Source organism: Oxyura jamaicensis, chromosome Z (genome assembly GCF_011077185.1).
Source record: "Oxyura jamaicensis isolate SHBP4307 breed ruddy duck chromosome Z, BPBGC_Ojam_1.0, whole genome shotgun sequence".
In the NCBI taxonomy this organism is placed as follows: domain Eukaryota; kingdom Metazoa; phylum Chordata; class Aves; order Anseriformes; family Anatidae; genus Oxyura; species Oxyura jamaicensis.
In genome coordinates this window covers 73,092,431-73,116,377 of record NC_048926.1, presented here as the reverse complement: position 1 = coordinate 73,116,377, position 23,947 = coordinate 73,092,431, and the positions used below count along the sequence as shown (strand labels likewise).

Sequence of the window (23,947 nt, the reverse complement as noted above, 5' to 3'; positions counted from 1 at the left end):
TAGGCTGTGTTGTGCTTCCAGGATATGTCAGGGAAGTTGAAGTCCCCCACGAGAACCATGTAATCTGATGTGATTTGATTTGATGGAGGTAATGCTCATGCAAAGAGCAGGACTAACCTAATTTTCAAGTCCATGTTATGGCTTACACAACAATTACTGAAAGGCTCTCATTTATTCACTCAGAATGCTCTGAATAAAACATATACATGATTTCAGCAGTTTTGAGGCGTAACGAAATTAAGGATGTAGAATATAATACATTTTTCTGGAAGGACAAAGGGAGATTATTAATAGAAACTTGGTTTAAGTCATAGATCAGAGTGCCTTAGGCCAACCATAGAAAATTCTGTTATTTGTTTAAAATATTACTGAAGGAAAGGATCTAGATTATGTTGGAAGAAGTGAGTCAGAATGCAGACTCACAAAGTCAAAACTGAACGGTCATCAGTCTGAATGAAAGATCTCACTAACATAAAAGGTGGAGCTTGGTGTCTGGAGGGACATATATAACCTTTATTTTCAAAATTTATGAAAGTAAAATAAATGATCAGTTCCTGAATTCTTGAGGTGACTTATTCTAGTGGTATAATGTTGTATTTAGCTCAGCTACCTGAGACTAGTGGGAGATAGTTTCATAGCCATGTACCAGCAGTTAAGTCATGAGTATAAAATTGTGAACAATACCATGAATCACAATTTTGCTGGAGAAAGCACCCAACAAGGAAAATTTGTTGATGTCATCCTGCTCCCTAGACACAATTGAAGAGGATGCCTGCTCCTGTGTCACTTGCAGCCTTGAATTCTTTGCATAAACCCTTCTGCTCTCTTATTCATGACCATCACTTTGTGGCAAATAAAATCATAATAGTCTTTTAAAATTGTTGGACTGGGGAATTTAGCTTAAACCTAAATTCCAACCAGAATTTGCTTCACCTCCCCTTGGGATTGAGGGAGAGAGCAGATATGAACAGTCCTGATTTTGCATTTTTCTTTGCCTTCCCACTATGTTTTTCTGAGCTATTTGCAGGCAAGTTGTCTACTACATAATCCATTTCCTCCAGTGTACAGTTCCCAGTATGACATTGCAAATCAAATGTTTGACTACTCATAAAGTGAATCCCACTGTTTTGATGCAGAAGGTAGGATTTTTCAAACAATTTCAGTTCTTCTCCATTTGATTTAGCATTCATGGGGAATTTTGCCAGTAATGCCCTTAAGTAAGTACTGTTAGGACCTCTGAAATACTAACAAAACCCTACCTAGAACACCAGTGTTTTTGTATCCATGCTGTGTGTGTGCTTGAGTAAACCTCTGAATGACCCAAATCAGCCAACTGATCAAAACAACTGAAGCAAAAGAGATTTTGGAACTGAAATCTAACCCTGAATCTGCATATAGAAGCCACTTATCATCTCTGCAGTGAGCAGAAACAAAATCCTTGACAACCTTCCTTACCACAGATCTTTGAAATCAACCCCGACACTTCTATGGATATTTAAAGATCTCTCAGTGGACATTTCTACTGAAATGACATCAGATGATCATTAACCGTAGTGTAACTGCTGTTTTGCAGACAGGTTGCTTTCTGATTTTATTAGAAACCACAAATTGTGCAGCAGTGAATTTCAACTAGGAAGAAGAAAAGGATAAGTAAATAACAACAGACATGCTTTACCTTTGGGTCATGTATTCCAGAAAGCTCTTCATAGATCTTTTCCCCTACCATGACAGCAGCTAGGTTGGCTGTGTATGTGGACAAACAAAACAGACAGAAAATAGCCCATAGATTCATTAAAAATCTTCCAGTCCAGCACTTTGGAGGTTTGATGGCAGCTGTTCTTCCAAACAAGATCGCGTAGCAGACATTCAGAGCAGATGAGAAAGAGAAGACTTTGTTCCTGTTCCTTCCCTTGGGGGTCATCCCAAAAGGACTTTTCCATTCATATAAGGTGAGGAATATAGCTGTGATGTGCAGAGCAACAAATATCCCCAGCCACATAGTCCAGTGAAGTGGCCACATAAAGGCTCCAGTTGGAGCCGCGGTGTCTTTGGTCCTCACCAAGATGCCCAAGCTGGTTGAAAAGAAAGGGCTGGTGAAATCAATTACTTGGCTGCGGGCAGTGTTAATGCTGAATGACGTCACTGCCATATGAGCTGTCCCAGAAAGAAGGTCTCCCACCAGTCCTGTCCAGTGGCTGTTCTTCCAGGCTCCGTACTTTCCATCACCAACAATATACAAATCAAAATCAAAGTTCATATCCTCAGCCAGTTTCTCCAGCAGGTCAATGCAGTAGCCATAGCAGCACTTCTTCAGCTCAATGGGAACGGTGTCATTTCCTCCTTGAAGGGTTTCAAACAGGTTATCAAGCACAGCTGAATCATTGGTCAAAGGATCCAGGCACAGCTGCCCTGCTGGGCAAAGACCTTCATCATCTACATCTCTTGTAAAGACAAATGGATGCTCAATGAGAGTTACCACTCTCAGGTGCAACCGGGTGGGGTGTTGCATGTGATTTTTATGTCTCTGGGCTTGTTCTGGCCATATCCCATAGTCCATGACTATCTTTCCTTCTTGCCAGCTTCCCAGACGAGTCCACATTGGGTTCCCAACAGGGTCGTGTTGCAGATTCCAAATGAAGAAGTTGTTTTTTGAGCTAACAACGGAGGAGCCTTTCACCTTAATGTGGCCACTGAGGCCATCAAATGTTGTGTTGGCTAAAAACCTGTTGGGGAGAGAAATCAAGAGTAAACAGAGGCAGACATCTCAAACCATATACAGAAACCATGAATTTACGTTTAAAGGACTAGATTAGGAAATCCAGTTGAACACCTACATAATTCATAGCTTTCTCATGGCACAATGAATTATCTACTTAATTTATGATTAAAGTAACTGGGAATGCTCTCTCTCCTGCATATTTTATGTAATGTAAATGGAAGCTCTTCAGAAATGATATTCTATTTACCTATTAGAAAAAAATGAGTGACAAATTACCTTTTTTTTTCAGTTATCTTTCCTCCATAAGAAAATGAAACATAGGTTAATTCTCTGCTGAACTCACCAGATCAGTGTCAGTTTGCTAGACAAAAGTATGTATGAAAATGGACAAATGGAAATGATGAAATGTCCTTCCAAGAAAAATCTTACAATTTCAGTAAGATCTAGTTTATGTAATAGACGCTACTGAAGTACTGTCAACGGATTTCAAGCACTCTGAAATGAACCAATCTGGATTTTAAAATGCAGATTTGGTATTGGTAAGCCACTTCAGAATGGGGAAAGGGATTGAGTGAAAGAAGATGGCCCTAGAATGGGCAGTTTTAATTATTTAAAACAATAAAATAAAGTATCTTGAAAAGCAATGTTCTTAAGGGTGAGATTTTGACCTACAAGATCTCATTAAGTGTGCCAGTTTTGCACTGTACATTTTGCATTAAAGTTTTTGGACTTTTACTATTCCAGATATTCAGAGTAAAGTTAAGTATTTCCTTTGTATTGTGCTGGCAATATTTGCTAGCAGTTGTCATCTCTTTTTGCAGAATGCAGCTTCTGGTAACTCATTATACAAGATGCTAACATGACATGGATAAACGAGCAGGAAACAGAATGGGAACATGACCAGGTGAACTGCTCTCTGCTAATGAGAAAGCTGTTGTACATTTCGTAGGGGCTGTAGAGGGGCACTACTTAGACTATGCAAGTCTTAGTAGAGTGATTCCATTAAAAACAACTGAGTTAAATTGCTGCTGATGTTGGTGATGCTGGTGTAAGGTAAGTGAAGCAAATATTTTTTCAGTAAGAAGCATTCAGAAGATAGACTATTTAACTGTCACAGTAGAATATAACACGTCAAATTAGCTCTGGGAATTGGATGAAAGTGAGTATTGAAAGAAGTATAAAGACTAAAGTTGTCATTCGAGCCTCAGAAGACAAGACATAACCTTTAAGTGGTGTTAATTGTTTATCAATAGCTAGAGGGGGAAAAAACCTAACCTGAAATTGATTGGAAAAGGATAAATATGTAGCAACTGTTTGTGCATGCATGCTTCTGACTGGACTACAGCCTTTGTTTTGATGACTTTTGGTGAATTTTGATGGATTTTCAGCAGTCAAAACTGCGTATGTGTTCAGATCATACTTTTTTTTTTTTTTTTTTTTTTTTCCCTCAGCAAAGAGCAAATTTAAGAAACTAAATAATATAGTTTTGAGTGTTAGTTGTGTGAGAACCTTTTCAGAGACGGCTCTGAAACTCTTCTTATGCAGCCTATTTTGAGTGTGTTGAGTTTGGAGAAAGCTTACACAGCCAACACTGTCAAAAGCTCTTGTATATGTGTCACCTGAGTCTTAGAATTATGCCTAAAAATGCATGTAGGTGTTTGTATACAGGACTGATGCATAAATGTGAATCACATTTTAAAAACCTTTACCATTTAGTCTAGTGTTAGCTAAATGATACTGCAAAATCATTAACCAGTGGTCTCTGCCATTGTTTGACTGGTGCTTTCCTCCCAGCCCGTGTTTTGTATTTAACTGTGTTTGTGCATGCTCATGCATGTAAACATTATCAAGACAACATCTACAGAAGAACACAATCCCAATCACTAAAGAAGGGTTTACGTAGCCATTAACTTTTATGTTTTCTATCTCTCCCTCTCAGTCTTTGTAAAAAAATAAGCAATTTCCTCCTAACAAGCCTTGCTGGGCTTATATGCTGAGGTCATCACTACGACAATAACTGAATGTGTAGATGTACCTATGCATAAAATTATGAAAGAAATAGTGTGGAAAATAGTGCTAGCAATTAACAAAATGCCAAAATTGAGGGACACAAATTCCCAAAGGGAATAAATTAGCAAAGTTCTGATGGATTTGCCCCCACATTTCCATTGCAGTAGCACAACCTGGATATTAGAAAGCTGCAGACCAGGTGTTTTGGGAGTAGATGAAGCTATGGAATAATGCCTTAGATTTATTTTCTACAGGTAGGATGAGAACAGTGAAATTTATGCACTGTGTTCTCTGACTTTCAGTGTAGAAATAAGCATGCCCATGAGAGTAAACCAAGCACTCGGTACCTGTCCTGTAGTTGAATTGTGTTAGAAGCATTTACCTGAGAGATTTAGTAGCATTTAAATGTATGACTTTTCTACCTTATCGAGGTAGTGGCTTACTTTTGCAACTCATTTGCATGTTATATATTTTTGGTAGTGACAGGACATTAATCAAAATAAATGAGTGTTGTGGTTTAACCCGGCTGGCAGCTAAACACCACACAGCCGTTCACTCACCCTCCCCCCTCCCTCTCTGGGATGGGGGAGAGAAACGGGAAAGTGAAGCCTGTGAGTTGAGATAAAGACAGTTTATTAAGATAGAAAATAATAATGATAATAATAATAATATGTACAAACAAGTGATGCACAATGCAATTGCTCACCACCCGCTGACTGATGCCCAGCCCAACCCCGAGCAGCCGGCCCTCCACCCTGGCTAGCCACCCCTATATATTGTTCAGCATGACGTCAGATGGTGTGGAATACCCCTTTGGCCAGTTTGGGTCAGCTGTCCTGGGTCTGTCCCCTCCCAGCTCTTGCTGCACCCCCAGCCTGCCCGCTGGCAGGACAGAGCGAGAAGCTGAAAAGTCCTTGGCTTAGTGTAAGCACTGCTCTGCAGCAATTAAAACATCAGCATGTTATCAGCACTCTTCTCATCCTAATCCAAAACATAGCACCCTACCAGCTACTAGGAGGGAAAATAACTGTCCTAACTGAAACCAGGACAATGAGGCAAACCATGTGGGAGATACATTTTAACAACATGTTATATATGCGAGTGGCTATGGCTGCTAATCATTTTCATATGCTGTATGCAGTACTAGTGAAACTCATGCCAGGGGCTTCATGGAAAAACTCAGTAACTCACAAAATAGATATGAGGATGTGACTATATTATTAGGCCAGCAGTCTCTAGTATGAAAATTTGGGAAATTTAAAGTGCTGAGTATTACACTGACACATTGGAAATTCCAGAAGTGGTCCTTTTTAGTAGGGCTATGGACAGATTTGTAAGGAAAGATGATGTGTATAGGTTTCAAAAGGTGAAGGGACAGATCCTCAATTAATTAATTTCATTGATGTGCCAGTATCTGTGATTTGATGATCACTCTGGCAGGCTGATTGCTGTCTCAAAGCTTTACTAGCATCACTGCAGTTTGACCAAGCAGTCCGAAGTGTGCCAGTTGCTCTTTTCACCTTTAATCCTGTTTTTAATGTGCTTTGCTGTAAGAACTGCTCATTACAACTTCAGTAGTACTACCGCACTCCAGGAGACATCTTTTAGTACTTTTAAGAATGACTTAATTTAACAATTTAATTTTCTCTCAAGCTTGATGGCTTGGCCATTCTTTATCTTACAAAATTTACCAGAAAGTAAGAGTCAGAAGAGGCAGGCAAATAGCAAGCTGGTGAAATTACCCAAGAGGGCAAATTAAAGATGTAAGCTAGTTCGAGATATAAAGACAAGGCTTTAAAATTTTAGTATCTCATTCTGCCAAAAAGGATGCTCCCATGAGCAGACAGGAATGGATGAGGGAATCAAGTTGTCATGAGAGAAATTAAGGATGGAGATTTACAGCAGCACAGTCTTTAACTGTGTGTATCTCCATGTCAATACCTATATCAATTAAAGCATGTTTTGCCATGGAGCAGATCTTTGTCTCATTCACCATCATTATTCTGCTCTCGGGTGGCATTTAAATGTCTCCAAGGCCAGAGTACAAGCACAGCACTGGCCACAAAAGCCCAGGTGCCAGGCAGGCCAGCCTGTGGGCCTGCTGCTTCTCTGCACACAGCAGCCATGGTGGTGAAGGCCCGTACCTCTGCACCTTCTCCATCCCCACCACCACAGCCCCAAGGCTATGTATTGAAGCATGTGGATCAGCTTAGGCAGAGAAATGCACACGTAAATAAATACACAGTTATGCACCAGATAAAAATTTTGACTTTTGAGGGGCTCTGATCGCCTAAAAGCAACCATGAAATTGAGAGGGTTGGTCACTGTTGAGATGGTCATCAGTGCATCATGACTCAGGAATCACTGTTACAAGGGTGAATTAATAGGTATGCTGGTAACTCAAATATATCAGTTCTGGCCATCAGGAATCTGCCTCACTTACACGCTACAAAAATAGCTGCAGTGCTTCAGGCCAGGAGTTTATCTAACCTGTTGTTTTGCCTTTAATAGGGTCCACAAGCAGATGCCTAGGGAAAAGCAGACCAAGCATATGACATTTTCTTCTAATGATCTGACTGTTTCCAACCATTTTGAGTTCCAGAATCTGTTGAAAGATGTCTGTGTCATGTCCCTTCCTCTGTTCTCACCTCCAGGCATTTTATTCAGCCTTACACTTGAACCCACTTAAGGTGCTAGTGTTTGTTAAGTTCTGCCAGAAACCTTACAGGTGTACTGGCTGTAATGTACTGTACCATTGTCCTGTGGTATGAATTGCTGCTTTTGATTTATTTTGAACCTTTCTGACTTCATCTTCACATACTGCCCTTGCTTCTTTCAGGCAAAAAGACAATGAACTATTCATCTCTGTCTACTACCTCCACTCCATTAGTGATTTTTTAGACCTCCATCACCAACCCCATAAGCTGTCTCTTTTTCCAGCTTATTCAGTCATTCCTTGTAAGGACAGATTTCTCCCTACCTTCTGACCCTTTTTTATTTTCCACAATAGCTTTACAAAGATGAAGGGACTTGAAATTTCAAAGATGTGAAATTTCATTTTGTCACCCAAAATATCACAAGAGTTACAGCAATGTTCATGTGATAGGTAATAGTTTTTTGAATAAACAATGATGTAGAAATACTATGCAGGAATATGTAACGGAGCTTTCATCTTGCTTTTCTTTCTCTTTGTCATTCCTTAATCCTCAAAATCCTCAAAATCCTCAAAATGTCTGTCCTACCAGCACCACTACCTCAAACATTTGGTATTTCAAGAAGCCAGTTTATGGATTTTACTTTTCAGGAAATTAGGTATGATCTAGTTAAAACAGACAGAATGATGATGCAGAATTAGTATCACAAATTGGTGGATATATTACAAAGCAGTGCAATATTACTCCCAAGACCTATTTCACTATTCAAAATCTTTTTTTTTTGTTGTTGTTGTCCCTTATGTTATGGATGAGGGCTCACTAAGGAACTGTTAACATCTCCAGTGGTTGTATTTTGCGCAATGCTCTTACCACTTCATTGTGAAGACACATCTCAGATAGCATTTCCAAAAAAAAGTTGCAAACATAACAAAAGCTTCAAGAACTCTTATCCTAAACCCATCTATTAAAATCTGTAGACTGAAAACCAGGTGAAATGGTGGAAAAATATGCAACAGTCACTGGATGTAAAACAGGTGATGAATTCACATACTTAGCAAGGACTGTTCTGTTTGTTTTTAAAATGAACCATGCATTTTTCCTTATGTTCAAATCCAAAATATTTGTAGATGTGAATCCCAAGGTGGATTTGCGAATAGCTTCAGTACAATGATGTGCAGTGGTCTATAGGACTAGTTTTACAAGCTGAAAGAGAAGCCTCCTGTACCAAGCAACAGAGGGTTTAGTCTGCATCAGTGGCCTATGATACGATCAAGGGTGTTTTGTTGTTTGTTTTGCTTTGTTTTGTTTCTTTCCCATGGAAGCATGCTACCAAGTGCCTGAAAGCAAACATCTGCTTTTATATTCTGTGATTACTTTGGTAGCACAAATATTCTTAATGTGTTTTGTATTCTCTCATGTATCTCAAAACCTGAGGGAATTTGACAATAGTCCTGACTTTTCCCTTACAGACATAACACACAGGCATAATTACAAGATACTTTTGGAGCTTAGTCTGTAACCTATCCTACAATTACTATGCTATCTCTACTGCCATGGAACAGGGTTTTCATCCACAACTAGCTTCATCTCTTCTGTGGCTAAGTTTAAGTTTATTTCTCCAGCAGTAATGAAGTAGGAAGAAATACTGACACAAATGTGCATATTAGGGAGGACAGCATTATAGCCAAGTCATGGAGAATGGTGGGAAGAGAGAAAATTACGATTTTATTTTATACCACAAATGCTAGCTATAAAAGAAAAAAAAAAAAAAAAAAAACAACAACTTACTTTGATAAGTACTGCCCTGAAGTGATATTTTTTTCATCTGTGTCCATGCAATTCATTGTACTTGGAATAAGCGCTAGTTCAGGCTGAATCATGGTGGCTGCTGCTACAGCTCTTGCTACCAGCTCCATTGCATCCTGTACGTAATACTCAAAGACTGATTGTGTTGTCTTGCCATGAGCAATGAGACCAAGTGGCAAACCTTCTGTCCTCAGTTCTTCTACATTCTGTGAATCCCCAATAATCCAGTGAAGTTCTGGAGGCATCACACCAAACTGGGTAGTTATTTCAAAAATTCTCCTTGTTTTTTCCATATTGCATCCAAACATCACCATAGTAGATGTTGTTTCTTTGATATTCTCCAGATAAAACTGTAGGTAGTTCATAAGGTCACTGGTTGAAGTGAGATTTGCTGTGATGTTTATAATGGATCCCAGGTGAAACTTGGAGCTCTGTTGTATGAGGAAGAGAAAATCTGTGATGTTCCACTCCTCCTGGCATATCATCAAGCTGAAATTGTACCAGTTGTTCATTGCAAGGATTGAGAAAGTGACATCAGCATCAGAACTCAATGGGTTTTCTAAACTCATTTGCAGGTGAAGGGGATTCTGTAGTCAAAAATATGAAAGATACTGTTTAGAAATATGCTGGAACCAAAGTCAATGTGTTTGCTTTACTTTTATATGAAGATCACATATTCATTCATATTGTTCAAAGTAATCACCTGTTGATCAAGGTAATGGTGTGAGAAACACAGAAACTTAGACCAGCCCAAGCTTAAATGGACTTCATGGGTTTCCTTGGCTTCGTGAAGTTTGAGTCAACTTAAATAATCACCAAAGAGTAAGTTTCCAGTACTTTCATAGAATCAGTCAGGTTGGAAAAGACCTCTAAGACCATCTAGTTCAACCTTTAGCTTAGTACTAAAGTTCACCACTACATCATGCTATTAAGTTCTAAGTCTACACATTTCTTGAAGACCTCCAGGAAAGGTGATTCAACCGTTTACCTGGACAGACTATTCCAATGCCACACAATCCTTTCAGTAAAGAAATTTCTCCTAATATCCAACCTAGAATTTCTTCCAATCAATAATCTGTATTTCTTTAAATCCATTTTTGGATTTCTTGGTATTCTCAGTTGACGAATTCCATGGTCTCCTGATTGGACATATGAGAAGGTATGCCCTTATTGTTTGCATTCAGTCATGGTGTTAATATTTTGATTTCATGGATGCTGCCAAGTGCTTTGTTAAAAAGTTGCACTGGGTCTGGCTGGGACGGAGTTAACTTAAAGACGGATGGAGTTAAGTAAAAATAAACTCCCTGTTCTTTTAGTTATCTCTTTCTTATTTTTGGTATTTGGGGACATTTCAAACACAGACATGAGTAAGCCAATTAAACAGATCACAGCCTACAATCAATGCACATCATGTACTACCAATAAAACATGAGAAGATTGATTCTTTGGTAAAAGACAACCTAGTGAATGCACAAGAGGCTAAGACATTCAGGCTCCATGATTTCTGAGCTGGGAAATATTCGATAAATAACTATTCCATACCAATTTTTTCCATATTGTTGATAATACCACAGAACTTAGCTGCTTACATTTCCCAACATCATTGCTTTCAGCTGTATGTCTTCCAGGAAAAGAGAAAAGAAAAAGGACATGAGGTTCATTAATCTGCTCTCTTGAGTATTTCCTCCTTGCTTATTATTTCATCCATTAACACTTTTTCCCTTACTCTTACTCCTCCCCCTTTCCTGACCCCCAAAATAAAATTAAATTTTATCTGAAGATTTAATAAGCAAGAATAAATGAAGGGAGCCAAACAATTTCTGACATGAAATTATTTTCTCCTTTACCAAAATGCTTCTGTCAGGCCTTCATTTAGCATATATGCGTTACTTTGCTTGGTTTCAGCTGAGAACTTGACAGTCCATAGTGTAGCTTTACTAAAACTTTATTCCAACTTACTTTGGCATTTGATTCCAGCCATGAGACTGTTCAAGAAACAAACAACAACAAAACTGAGTTATAAAATCAGCTTCCGTATTTTATTTGCTTGTGAGATCTTTGTTATGGCTTAAACATTTGTCAGTATTCATGCTCCCTCAAATCATATGCTACCGTATACAGGCTCCTGTGTTTTATCATCTTTCTATCCATTCTCAAGTTATTAAACACACTTCAGGTCTGTTCTTCATTCTCTTACATTTTAAGAAGTTAACTTGTATTATGTATAAGTGGGATCAGACCTTTACTCTGTTTAAAGCTAGTATAAAAAGCTGTCATTTTGATTTTGATAGAATTTTATCATTACAGACGCCAGTTTGGTTGGATCTTAGAAATGTCATTAGGAATAACTCAAAATTTACTGAAATAAAATCCAGGCTCTCTGATATAGATGCAAGAGGTGAATGAGAAAAAACAAAAATACAAGAAAACAATGAACTAAAGAGCTAAACAGCATTTATAAGCAACAAGCTTTCACTGTGTTAATTTGTAGCTATGAGAATACATCATCTGTTTTCCAGAGCCCATAATTTAAATTCAGAGCTTGATAGAGAGAATACTGTAATTGAAGATTCACTCAGCTCTTTTGTTATGTCTTGGTTTTGGTATCTGTGGCCTGTTTTTACACAGACGCACGAATAAGCTAATTAAATAGATCACGGTCCACTATCAATGCACATCATGTACTGCCAATAAGATGCAAGAGGATTGATTCTTTGATCAAGGACAAGTTACTGAACGCACAAGAAGCTAAACTGTGCAGACTCTCTGAGTTCTATGCTGGAAAAAATTGCTTATTAATTAAAATACATGATTAATTCAAAAAAAAAAAAAAGCTTTGTGCATCATATCTGGATTTGGGAAGCTGATTTGAATAAAATAGTCTCTGAAAACACATTTAAGATAATATTTTTTTGGCTAAGGTTATGAGATAATATAGCATATTAACTCTAGTTTGTCTCTCACTTGAAATAGAAGGGAATAGAAGGAGTTTTCCTTTTGTCCTCTCTGCCCACAATCAAGTAAAAGTATTAATATTTTTTACAAAATTATCTGCCTTCAACCAAGAAAACTTTGCAAGTGTATTGGCATGGTTAATTTGTTAGTTAAGAAATGAGTTATTCTATGTAAGTAGAACATTTTAACAGAACATAGACAGCACACAACCAGACCATACTTGTACTATTAAGATCAAATTTCTCTCGTATATTCAGAATCCTATCATCCCAAGTGTAGTTGTATAGCTATTATAATACAGGTGCAGGTGGAAAAGAAAAAAAAATCTAATGGATGCAGAAAAACAGCCCTGTACTGATGACTGACAGAATTTAGCAAGAATGTCTGCGTCTATACTGCTGAATAAAGCCACCCTACAAAACAAACATGAACATTTGCCCTGCTTACTTTGTTCCTGGTCGTGTTTTGGGCCATGGCAATTAGCTCTGATGCCATGCACTGGCACTGTGGGTTGCAACACGTTTTGGGGATCACTCACAGTTGGCAGTATGGGTAAGACTGCATGAGAAATGGTGCTCCATCTTATCCAGCAGGTTCGTATCTTCGAAGGCCTATCTGCACTATGGTAAGCCCAGTGCTTATGCACTAGGTTTCACACTATGCAAGACTTCTTGAACATAGCACAGTTCTTCTAGTATTAAAACACTTTGAAAGACATACAAAAAAGACATATGAAAAACACATACAAAAGGTACGGATTACACCTCAGGGTCACTGGACATCACACTGCACCTACAGCAAACAAAATGACACATAACCCAGAGAATGGGAAAGTCTCCTTTGGGGCTGAAAAACTGGATTTAATTTTACTCAGCTGTCCAGATGATGACAGTTTCCATCAGACTTGTGTGTAGTCTCAGGTGTGAAAAGGACTCACTACCTAGTACGGCAGCTACAGGTTTAGTCCTGAAGAGCTTTCATGCTGGTCCCATTCTTATGTGCAAAATAGTTAGGTGTGCCAAGGTAGTCCAACAGACTGTTCATGTATTGAGACACTGCTTCTTCATTGAATAGAGATGGATTTAGGTTAAACTGTTTTAGGCTGAACGTGCTTCAAAAACTAGTTCTTAATGTTAAACCATCCATGTTTCAGTTGGCACTTTCTAAAGGCAACAGGTACATCTACATTAGCATTCATCACAATGATTTATAAATTGCAAAATTCCTTGTTAACATGCTTGGTCAACTTTCAGCCCTACCAAACACACTATCTATCTTTTCTTCATTTAATATTCTGGAAGCAGATGGTAGTTTGAAGGGAACTGACTGCAAATTCATCTTCAGAACTCTTCTGATACAATGATATGCATAATATTCATCTAGTAGGTATCTGTCTTTTGCTTAACCTTCAGCCAATCCTCAACCCACCATCCAAACACCCCTGTAGACTTTGGGAAGGAAGAGGCAATTTTGTCATACGAGCAGTTAATTAATGTCTGTTTTGTACTGGGATTCAGCACAGGAAAACTCATATCAGCAATGCTGGTTTCACAGTTCAGACAAGAACTCTCTCTTGCCAGCTCTTGAGAGCTTAGGTTGTTTTTACTGGTTTATACAGAGAGGTATGGAATTAACAACCTTTTAAGATTATTTTGAAAGGTTTATTTTTCATTTGTAGGATGCAATTGAACATATGAGGCCTGAAAAAATTACACAAAATCAGGATGTAAGGATACAAACTTTGATATGGCAGTGTTCTTAATTCTTTTATGTATTTTTGTCAATTCATTGTTCTAACAAATAAACAATTATTGCTTTTTAATGAAGAACTTCAAGAAATTGTTTATTCAGTGATTCAGTACCAATCCCAGAAACCACATAGTTTCATTGCAAAGGGTTTTGACAACTTAAATGATAGTTTAGATGTGTATAACTTTGTAATTATCCTGAAAAAGAAGATTTATGAGATAATATCGGTGTATTGAACCATGCCCATCCATCATTATCAAAGTTCTTAGGCAGACACCTTTATTACTTGACTTTGGAAATTATTAAAGTATGACTACTTCAGTCAAACTGTCAATGAAATTTTGTATAGAAAATCAATTGCTTTGCTTAAATCTGACTTTAAGCTGTCATTAAAGGTTATGGCTTGCATCAGTTTTTCTCTAAATTATGCAGAGAATTAAAACTTATTTGAATAATGTTAATTGTGATTTTATTTTTAATAATATATTTGCATTTGCATAGCCTCACTAGCAAAAACATTATCTGTGTTTATGAAGACTTAATTTCTTGCTGGACATCATTAGTTTCTGTTTTATAAACCAGCCATGATGAACTTGCCTTCAGTTTTTACTGGGTAAGGAACAGGCCTAGAATCCTTAATTTCTGACTAATTGCCTTTGCATCGGATACCAACAGACTTTCCACTGACTTTCAGTGGGCTTTGTTTGGATCAAGCTTTTCACAGAATATAAAACTTTACATGGTCTGATGTGTTCCACTTTCCTACATCAGAAGAGACAGTAGCTACTTACTTGCTTTCTGTATCTCAACCAGAACAGTTTTTAGTTTCATTGCCTGAGATACCTTAGATAGTAGGTTCATTTAACAACTGAAACATGATTTGCATTTCATTAATGCATTGCTTTCCAAGGCTCTGTTTTGGTGGTCTGTAGAACTGTTCTTAGCCATTGCAAATCTTGTGAACACAACCAATGCCTGGAGCTAAACTGTACCCTGAAGAATCTGACCATTTATCTCTTCGTCCAAAACAGTAATGCTAACTAGGCATGGTGGCAGTATTTTATTTGACATTATGATAGATTCATTAGCAAAGCTAAAAGCATGTATGTGAGTATTTTTGCCAACTGTTTAAAAGTAAGTAATACACTAACAATATTGTTCCCCACTCAGGTGCAATGATAGTACTAAAATATTTATTTATGATAAGAAACAAAAAAGAGACAACAGGATATATAGTTACATCAGAGAAAGTTCTGCTGAAGGAAGAAAAAAAGCTTTCTGGCTTTCAGTGCAGCTGTGGGGACTCGCCTTTACAGAGCTAAATGGCAGCAGTGAGCAAACTGATGCTGCAGCCTTAAAACCCAGGGAGATCTTTATTCCACGGCTGAAATTATAAAGTTTAGGCTTAAAACCCAGTTCCCTAGACGCTAAGTGACGACCTCTTACTTTTCCTTTCATGCCATTGTTGTGGTTTAACCCGGCCAGCAGCTAAACACCACACAGCCGTTTGCTCACCCTCCCCCCTCCCTCTCTGGGATGGGGGAGAGAAACGAGAAAAAAATGAAACCTATGGGTTTGAGATAGAGACATTTTTTGGGGACAGAAAAATAATAATAATAATATGTACAAAACAAGTGATGCACAATGCAATTGCTCACCACCCGCTGACCGATGCCCAGCCCAACCCCGAGCAGCCGGCCCTCCCTCCCCCCAGCTAGCCACCCCTATATATTGTTCAGCATGACATCAGATGGTATGGAATACCCCTTTGGCCAGTTTGGGTCAGCTGTCCTGGGTCTGTCCCCTCCCAGCTCTTGCTGCACCCCTAGCCTGCCCGCTGGCAGGACAGAGCGAGAAGCTGAAAAGTCCTTGGCTTAGTGTAAGCACTGCTCTGCAAGAAGTAAAACATCAGTGTGTTATCAACATTAGTCTCATCCTAAATCCAAAACATAGCACTCTACCAGCTTCTGGGAGGAAAATTAACTCTCTCCTAGCTAAAACTAGGACAGCCATAATGAAAAATGCTATGAAATATATATAATTTTTTCCTTTGATATCCACCTATCTGCTGAAACTGCAATGTTTCACAGAGGATTTTGTGTTGGCAGGGTGCAGGAAGCACTGTAGATGGCGAGGTCCTGCCAGCCTGCCCAACCTGCCACTGAGCTGCCCATTGTACCACTTCTGTGTGGTCCACTTGGAGGAGTGGTGGGGAATCAGGAGAGTGGGAACACTTCCTCTCCCTTCACCAGAGTCACTGATCGTCTCACCCCACAACCACTGAGATGGGAAGCTTAAAGCTCTCCATATCTTCCACGCAAAGAAAATTGATTTCCCTGCCTCAGTCATTAGCCTAAAGAGCTCAAATGCTGTGCTTGTGCTGAAGGGTCAAGAGAGCTCCAAGGACTAATGGGAGACCAAGCCCTTTGCACACAACCAAGTCTTGATTTCTTGTTGGGATGGCCCTGGTTGTGTGTTCTTCCTCTGTGCATCTGGATTTGTAGCACTGGGGAGAGATGAAAGGTGTGCTCCAGCAAGTCCACTGCTGTGCTGCAAAGTCAGGGCAGTAAGAAACCTGTTCTGCCCGAGATGGAGACTATGGGACTATGGCCCAGAAGTCAGTCACACATCTACAGGTTCTCACAGTCATGTGTGCAACATCCAGACTTTTTCCTCAAAATCCGTTCTTCTGTTCAGCTGCAGTGTTTTCCACAGGTGGAAAGAAGGTCTCCCACCAGAGCTCAGCCTCAGGGCAGTTATTTCTTTCCCCTCCAGCGCAGCTCCTGCAGAGCCAAGAGTGGTGGGCAGGGCAGGCACACATCCACTGCTCCTCTGTGAAGAGCACAGGGTACTGGGCTCTGGTATAATGCTGCTTCCAGGCTTTCTTCCAGACCCAGCTAAACCCCAAAGGCTTGTCACAGACATCACTAACCATTAGATTCAGCTTCTAGGCCTTCATCCAGAAAAGCACTTAAACATCTGCTTAAGCAGCATCAGTATGATTAAAAATACCAGTGTCTTCTTCTACTTAAAAAGCAGAATAGTCCCATCTTTTGGTTCTCTAGGGAAGAAAATCCCATACACAGATGATTAGGACTATTAATCAGTTTTAGAACAAGCCTCTAACAAGCAAATTAATTTCTCCTGTGTTGACCCACGAAGAGGAGGATGACTTTACTAATTCCTCTTTTTTTCATGTTTTGCGTATCTTCTGCCTTCACATATACACCTCATAATATAGCATCATTTGAAACACAGTAGATCCCAAAATTAGAGGCTATTTTTTGCAAACAGTTTTAAAGTTTCTGAGAGAGAAAATCCTTCTTAAACTAGCAAAAGCTGTTCTGATTCTTGCAGCAAAAAAAGCCTGGCATCTGTCCAGGCAACGCTTATCAACAGATCCTGACAAGGCAACAACTGTTGATTTAACAAGAAACAACACACAAACCCGCAACAGTTAGATTAATTTAAGGCTTGACTTAGTTTGTCCTCAGAATGATTCCTCTACTTAGACCAGACAGTCATGACTTTGGGTTGCTTAACATCTCTAATGGCTACATACAAATACTCCAATCTAATCCTAATATATACAGTTCTCTACAAGGTCAAACAGGCAGTATAAAATATGAACATTCAGCTGTTCATGGAAAGTAAGGCCCATCATTTATCTTCATAGCCACTTATAAATTATCATAAGTAATATTACTTCAAAAACTTCAAGGTGTTCTTTGCTTCAGGGAAAAAAAATGAAAAAAAACCAAAAACATAAAGTTCAACAAAGAGTATTGCATACAGGTGCTAAGACCCAAACCAGTTTTTCCTTCCCTAATATGTCTCTTTACAGTTAGCAGACAGATGATTGCTAACACAAATAGATCAGGGGAAGTTGCGTTAATTCTCCATAACAGGCTTTTTTCCATCATTAAATGCAATGCTCTAGAGAAACTCTGTGGTGTGCTTTGCATGGGAGAAAGAGTTGGCCTGGTCCTTGTTTGTGAGTGGCTCTGGCTCCCAAGTGCCATCGTACTGTAAATGGGAGATATAAAAGTGGGAGCTATTTTCTTGCTTTTAAAGAATACACTATTTGTAGGGAATACAAATTATTACTACTTGCTCTTAACCCAGCCATTAATTCATTACATTTGTAAATAATTATTTGTTCTTTTCTTATATCAACAGTTACATGAGGAATCCTCCTTTTTGTGGGAAGATGTGACTTGTAGTCCGTGTCTGCAAAGCCATTGTAAACACTTGTATAAACCATGCCAGGTGATATTAAATGCATGTATTAGCCAAAACAGACAAATCATTACTGCGCGGCATTATTTTCTAGAAGCTCAACACCATTACAGAATCAGGTTGTTGCACCAAAGCACACACATACCATCAGGCACAATAAGATATTCACCAGGTCTGCCTCAGGCTTCCTTTACAATGCAATTTCCCAGTAAGACACTTTCTTACAGCTGACCTCACCTAGACCGTCATGTCCATGAGCAGGATTTCTCATCTGGTGTTTATGCTACACACAAAAAGACCAATCACAAGTCCTTCCATTCTTGCAACGGATGCAAAGTACAGGGACAGTTCCACAGAAGCATATCTTTTGAGGGTTCATGTGAACACCACTGCAAGCATGGATGGTTGGAAAACAACACTTAGTAGAATTTAATTCTTCCTTTAAAGGTACATAATTCAAGGACATACAATCAACTCATAGCTCTTCAGCAGAATGTCTAACAGTGTCTGTGTGTTCCTCAGTTGAGTGATGCAATCACAGACTCTGGTGTTTTTCACACATCAGTTATTGCCCAGAGAAGCTGTGGATGCCCCATCCCTGGAGGTGTTTAAGACCAGGCTGGAAGAGGCCCTCAGCAACCTCATCTAGTGGGTGGCATCCCTTCCCACTGCAGGGGGGTTGTAAGTGGGTGATCTTTAAGGCCCTTCAAACCCAAGTCATTCTATGATTCTGTCATTAGTCATAGTGTTAGGTCTCTGTGTTAAAGTGACGCCAAAGCAAACCTCTAACTGCAGAGGTCTTGCTGGATCTAGTGGGTCTGCATAGAGGGCAAGGGCAACCTAAGCACCACACCACCAGATCCTGCTCTCAGGGTGCAGCTGGAATAGCTGGTCTCTGGTAGTGAAAGAAGTAGCAGGTTTCTGGTAGTGAACAGAGAAAGCTGCAATGCAGCCAGCAGTAGTAGACTCAAAACCATGGCAGCACATGGGAGAGGACAACGTAAGCACTTTGGGGTTGCAAAGTTACAGATCTGCCTCCTCCATCCTGTCCCTCCTAACATCTGAGATGCAACAGAAGTCTCTGTTGCTGTAAAGCAATTCTCCTAACACACCAGTGCTGCTGTCTTAGCTTGAAGGTAATATTTTAGGTGGCTATCAGAGCACTCCATGTCCATCTTTGAACGGAAGAACTCTTCTTACTATTACTATATTTTAGAGTGATTTCTAACAACCTTAGATAAAAGAGTCAGGTAGATGTCATCTCGCTGCAGTAATAAAATGGTAGTTAACTTATCAAGAAGTCGCAGCTCAAAGGCCACTGAAAAAACAAACAAACAAACAAAAACACACAGGAGGGCTTGTATCAAGGACCCACATAAGTATTATCACAAGATGACAGCACAAGTCTTGACACTGAAAGCACAGGATGGCACAAGAGGTGCCAGAGCTAAAAATCACCACTCACCAATGGTCAGTTACCAGTCAATAAGAGACTGCAACTTTGTGAGCTGAGAAAAATTGGTTTTAGGGAGAGCAAATAAGTATCCAACATGTTTTATGTCCCATATACCACAAATGCATATAAAAGATGGAAGTGCAAATGAATGAGAAATTGTCAACTAAGTACGGAAGATATGCAGACAGCATTAGCAAACATACAGAAATGACCAAAAGTAAACTCAGGGGACAAACAAACTCCAACCATCAACATAATACTCCTCCCTTCATAGATCGCTGAACACATGCTACTTTCCATTACACCAATTAAACTGCCCCTCAGAAGGCACTCTTGCTCTGACTCCCTAAAGGAGGTCTGTGATGTTGACCTAGGATCCCAGAGATGCATGGAAAGGTGAGACTAACACCTGAGAAAAGAGAAGTGCGTGCATGATAATTCCACTGATGTTGTTGCTGAAAATGAGCTGTAATATTTGGATATTTTGTCTCTAAGTGTTAGTATCATTGTTGTGTGACCAGTAACACTACTTTGATTAGACTGCTAGGACATTAACTAGGACTAACACTACATTCTTGGCTTTGCATATTGAACATATTTCCATAGCTCGTGCTAACTGCATGCAGTGTTTGCTCTGATGCCTCACTCTTGAAGACTACTATTAATACAATGCAAAGAGTTACAGAGAATTTGGCAACCCAAGCTGTAATTACAGTGCACATTGCCAAGCATTGTTCTCTACTAGCCTCCTTGGCAAGTCAACCCTGCTGAGCCCCTCTGTATAAAGAGCTTTTGCAATGGCATTACCATCCTGGCTCTGTTACAACAGCTCCTACCTTGCCATCAGCACAATGGACCTGTTGCAGACCATCACTAGAAAATGCTGCTTTTTCACAAGCACTAGAGGCTATGAGTACACTTTCAATTAGACCTAATGTGGTGGTTTTACCGTGCTAGGCAGTTGAACACCACAACCGCTCTCTCACTCCCCCTCCTCAGATGAGGAGGGGAAGAAGTAAAGGAAAGAACAACTCACGGGTTGAGATAAGGATGATTTAATTAAAGAGGGGAAAAAAAATATATATATATATATATAATTAAGGAAATATTATTATTAATTAAACAATTCAACTAAAGGGAAAAAAAGGGAAAGGGGAAGAGGGAGGGGGAAAGGGAATAACTAAACAAAACAAGTAAAGGCTATGTGGAAGTGCAGAGGAAATAAATTACTCTCTACTTCCCACAAATGAGCGATGCTTGACCACGTCCTTGAAGCAGGGCCTCAATGCACGTAGCCGGTGTTCAGGAGGAGGACAGACATTTTCACAATGAGAGCCCACCCCTCCCGTCTTCTTCCTTTTTCCACCTTTTATTGCTGAGTGTGACATCATATGGTATGGAATATCCCTTTGGTTGGTTTAGGTCAGCTGCCCTGCTGATGTTTCTTTCTCACTTTTTGCCCACCCCCTAGGAGGGTCAGAGAGAGTCCTGATGCTGTGCCAGCACTTCTCAGCAGCAGACACAACACTGGTGTGATACCACTGCTGTTCTAGCTACAAGTGCAGAGCGCAGCACTGTATGGGCTGCTGCAGGGAAAGTTAACATCCCAGCCAGACCCAGTACACCTAACTTTTAAGACGTGAGCAAAATTCTGTCCAAACAAAAAGAAATGAATCCAGGAGAAAATGTAGAATGTAAAGTGAGTAAATAGAAGATTGATTCAGGTTATGAAGGTAAAAGAAGTTTGATCCTGTTCTATAAAAGCTGCTATTGTCCTTGTGGTTATATACCCGTGTACCCACACAGCACTTTATCCAGTTAGATTTTATTCACCACTAACACCTGCAGCAAGGAACAAAATCTGGAGCACTTTTTTCACCCACTGGTCCAATTCCAGCCTGGCTTAAATGTGTCTTCAACTCACCCCGTGCATTTTCATTCCCTGTACTTGCAGAAGCTCTGTCCCATGTCTCGTTATTTTTACAAATGACTATGTGCCTGCCAACAGTCTGTGCAGTGCTATCCGGTGTTTGCAGCCCAGCAGAGTGAAACTAGGCCATTTGATCCTGGGGACAAACGGGGAAGGAGGTGGCAATTCAACCAAAAAGCCTTTCCTGTTCTTCCCGAGACCATACCATGAAGTGATGCAGGGCGCAGGGCGCTGTGCTCCTCGAGCACAGTCACTAGCCACTAAGTTAGCATACACATCTTCAAACGCCCCTATGTGCTGGAGAAGTGCCTGTGGGGTGTGAGCATGCAGTTACCGAAATAACAGCTCTCTATGGCAAGGTACAGTGGGAGAAATGAATGCTGATCTGTGTCCTGCTCCTCAGAAAGCCAGCACCAGCTCATCACTGCATCCTTGTTTGCTGAGCCTTATTCTGGGCATGTCGCACAAGATTAATTTCACCTACAGGTACATTTTACTCTATATTGATTTTTTTTTGTATGAAAGAAAGCTGGGAATTAAGCTTGCAAAGACTGATCTCTTAACTCTTATCAATGAGGACAGGGCAGATTAAGTTAGTAGTTCATCCTTCTGAGACCAGACATCTAAATCATGGCTCTAAGGTGAATTCTGTGTGTACTTGCTTGGCTAAAAATCAGGAATAGCATTAAAGTATCTCCGCTTGAGGTTTCCTATTTAATACACCAAGGATTTAGAAAGCTGGGAAATTAGAAATTAGGAATTAGAAAGCTGGGAAATCACTAACAGTTATAATTGCCACTTAGGGGAAAGGCGTGAGGAGACAGAAACTCCAGCAGAGCACCTCTTTTAAAAACAAATACTGCCAATTTTTACATTTATTTTCCAAATGGGCAGCCCTGAGGGCTTCCTCCCGCCTCAGGGTATTTCCCGCTGCCCTGCCCTGGGGGCTGTGGCCCTCCTGGTGGGGGTGGGGCTGAGGCTGAGGAGGCCACCTGGGGCCAGGCTCCCCTTAGATGGTAGCTGAGGTCTGTCTGGAGACTGGCTGGAGGCCCTACCAGAGGCTTCAGTTCCCCATGGAGGCCTTGTCCGGTTCCGTGGAGGCCACCCTCCTGGGCAGGAGACAGCCAGCAACAGTGGAGTGTGACGTGCCAGCCAGTGCCAGCAATTACTTCAGGAGGATAAAATGAATAAACTGGGAGGCGGGATGCTTGTTAGCTTGCAGGCTGCAGATTTATGAGCCTTCAATAGGAGACGAATGCGAGTTTTGGAAATGCCGCAAGGCCTAGTAACTTACATTCACTTTCAATTTTCAGTCACTGCTCCCTGTTTTTCCTTCCCAATCCTGGATTCACTGTCATAAACAACAACAGGCAACAACAATACCCACCACCAACAAAACCACAACACAACCGTAATACAGTTTGGAAGTTTCATCACACACTGCCAATCTCTCTCCTGGGCATGCAGCAGAAATGTAAGGCGTGATCCTGTGATCCAGAGTGCCCCTTCCACCAAAGGCAGAAGTGTTTGAGCTTCCAACCACACACTTTGCAGCCACCCACATGAGCATGCGATGGGCTGTGCGACGTGCTGCTACCAAGCTCAGAGGGAGAGCAGGAGGAACCGGAGACATAAGACCTGGATGGGTGTCGAATACGGAAACTGGGCAATCTGGTCTGAAACCCCTGCCCTGCCTCATGTTCCCTTTGTAAGCAAGCACTTTGTCTTAGAGGATATACCAAGATTTTGCCAGAAGCAGAATCTAGGGCTCAAAACTCCTATTCATTCCCATGCTAGACACAGCTGCCTCCAAAGATAAAACAATGTGTGCAGGAACAAGCATCCATTCACTTTATGGGTTACTGTTAAATAATTTGGACATTTGCACCATTACACTACTCACAGCGTGCTGGTCTGTCTTTTTTATTGACCCAATGATGTTTGCCTCATTGGGACCTGATGCCTGCAAGCTTAGTATTCTGCAGTTTCTTAATTAGTTCTAAGTGGGTAAACAAGTTACTGATAATCCATTGTGTTCCAACAGAGTCTCATGTACACAATGAAGAAGCCAGACCTTAAGGTAATAGACAGTGCACAGAACAGACATGGTTTACAGGTGGTACTGTGGTGGGGGTTGGGAGAATACTTCTAGTCACCCCCCGTGACTGCTTCAGCCCTCGATGTATAAAGAGCAAGACCATCGGGTGGACATTTACAGCTTCATTTTGTGACTCACTTAAACACTTGACAAAAAATACGCAGTACCATCATCTCTCTACTGGGCACAAATATTTGCATTAGCTACCATGTTTTCTTTTATCTTGCACCTATCATGGACATTCAGTCCAACGATAAAGTGATGGCATGGAAATTGTAAGTCACTGTAAAATATGAATGATACCTATTTATCCCTCCTTTGCACTGGCCAC

General features: G+C 40.2%; 1 protein-coding gene across 2 annotated transcripts in view; it reads right to left on the bottom strand.

The window, feature by feature from the left end:
• GRIN3A (glutamate ionotropic receptor NMDA type subunit 3A) overlaps positions 1-23,947 on the bottom strand; it is a 77,889-nt gene that overhangs the window by 36,380 nt on the left and 17,562 nt on the right. For both annotated transcript variants that reach the window (XM_035309595.1, XM_035309594.1), the window contains 2 exons: positions 9,172-9,776; positions 1,676-2,723 (listed from right to left, as the gene is read on the bottom strand). In XM_035309595.1, the coding sequence (XP_035165486.1) occupies positions 1,676-2,723; positions 9,172-9,776 (1,653 nt within the window). The remainder of the gene's footprint in view (positions 1-1,675; positions 2,724-9,171; positions 9,777-23,947) is intronic.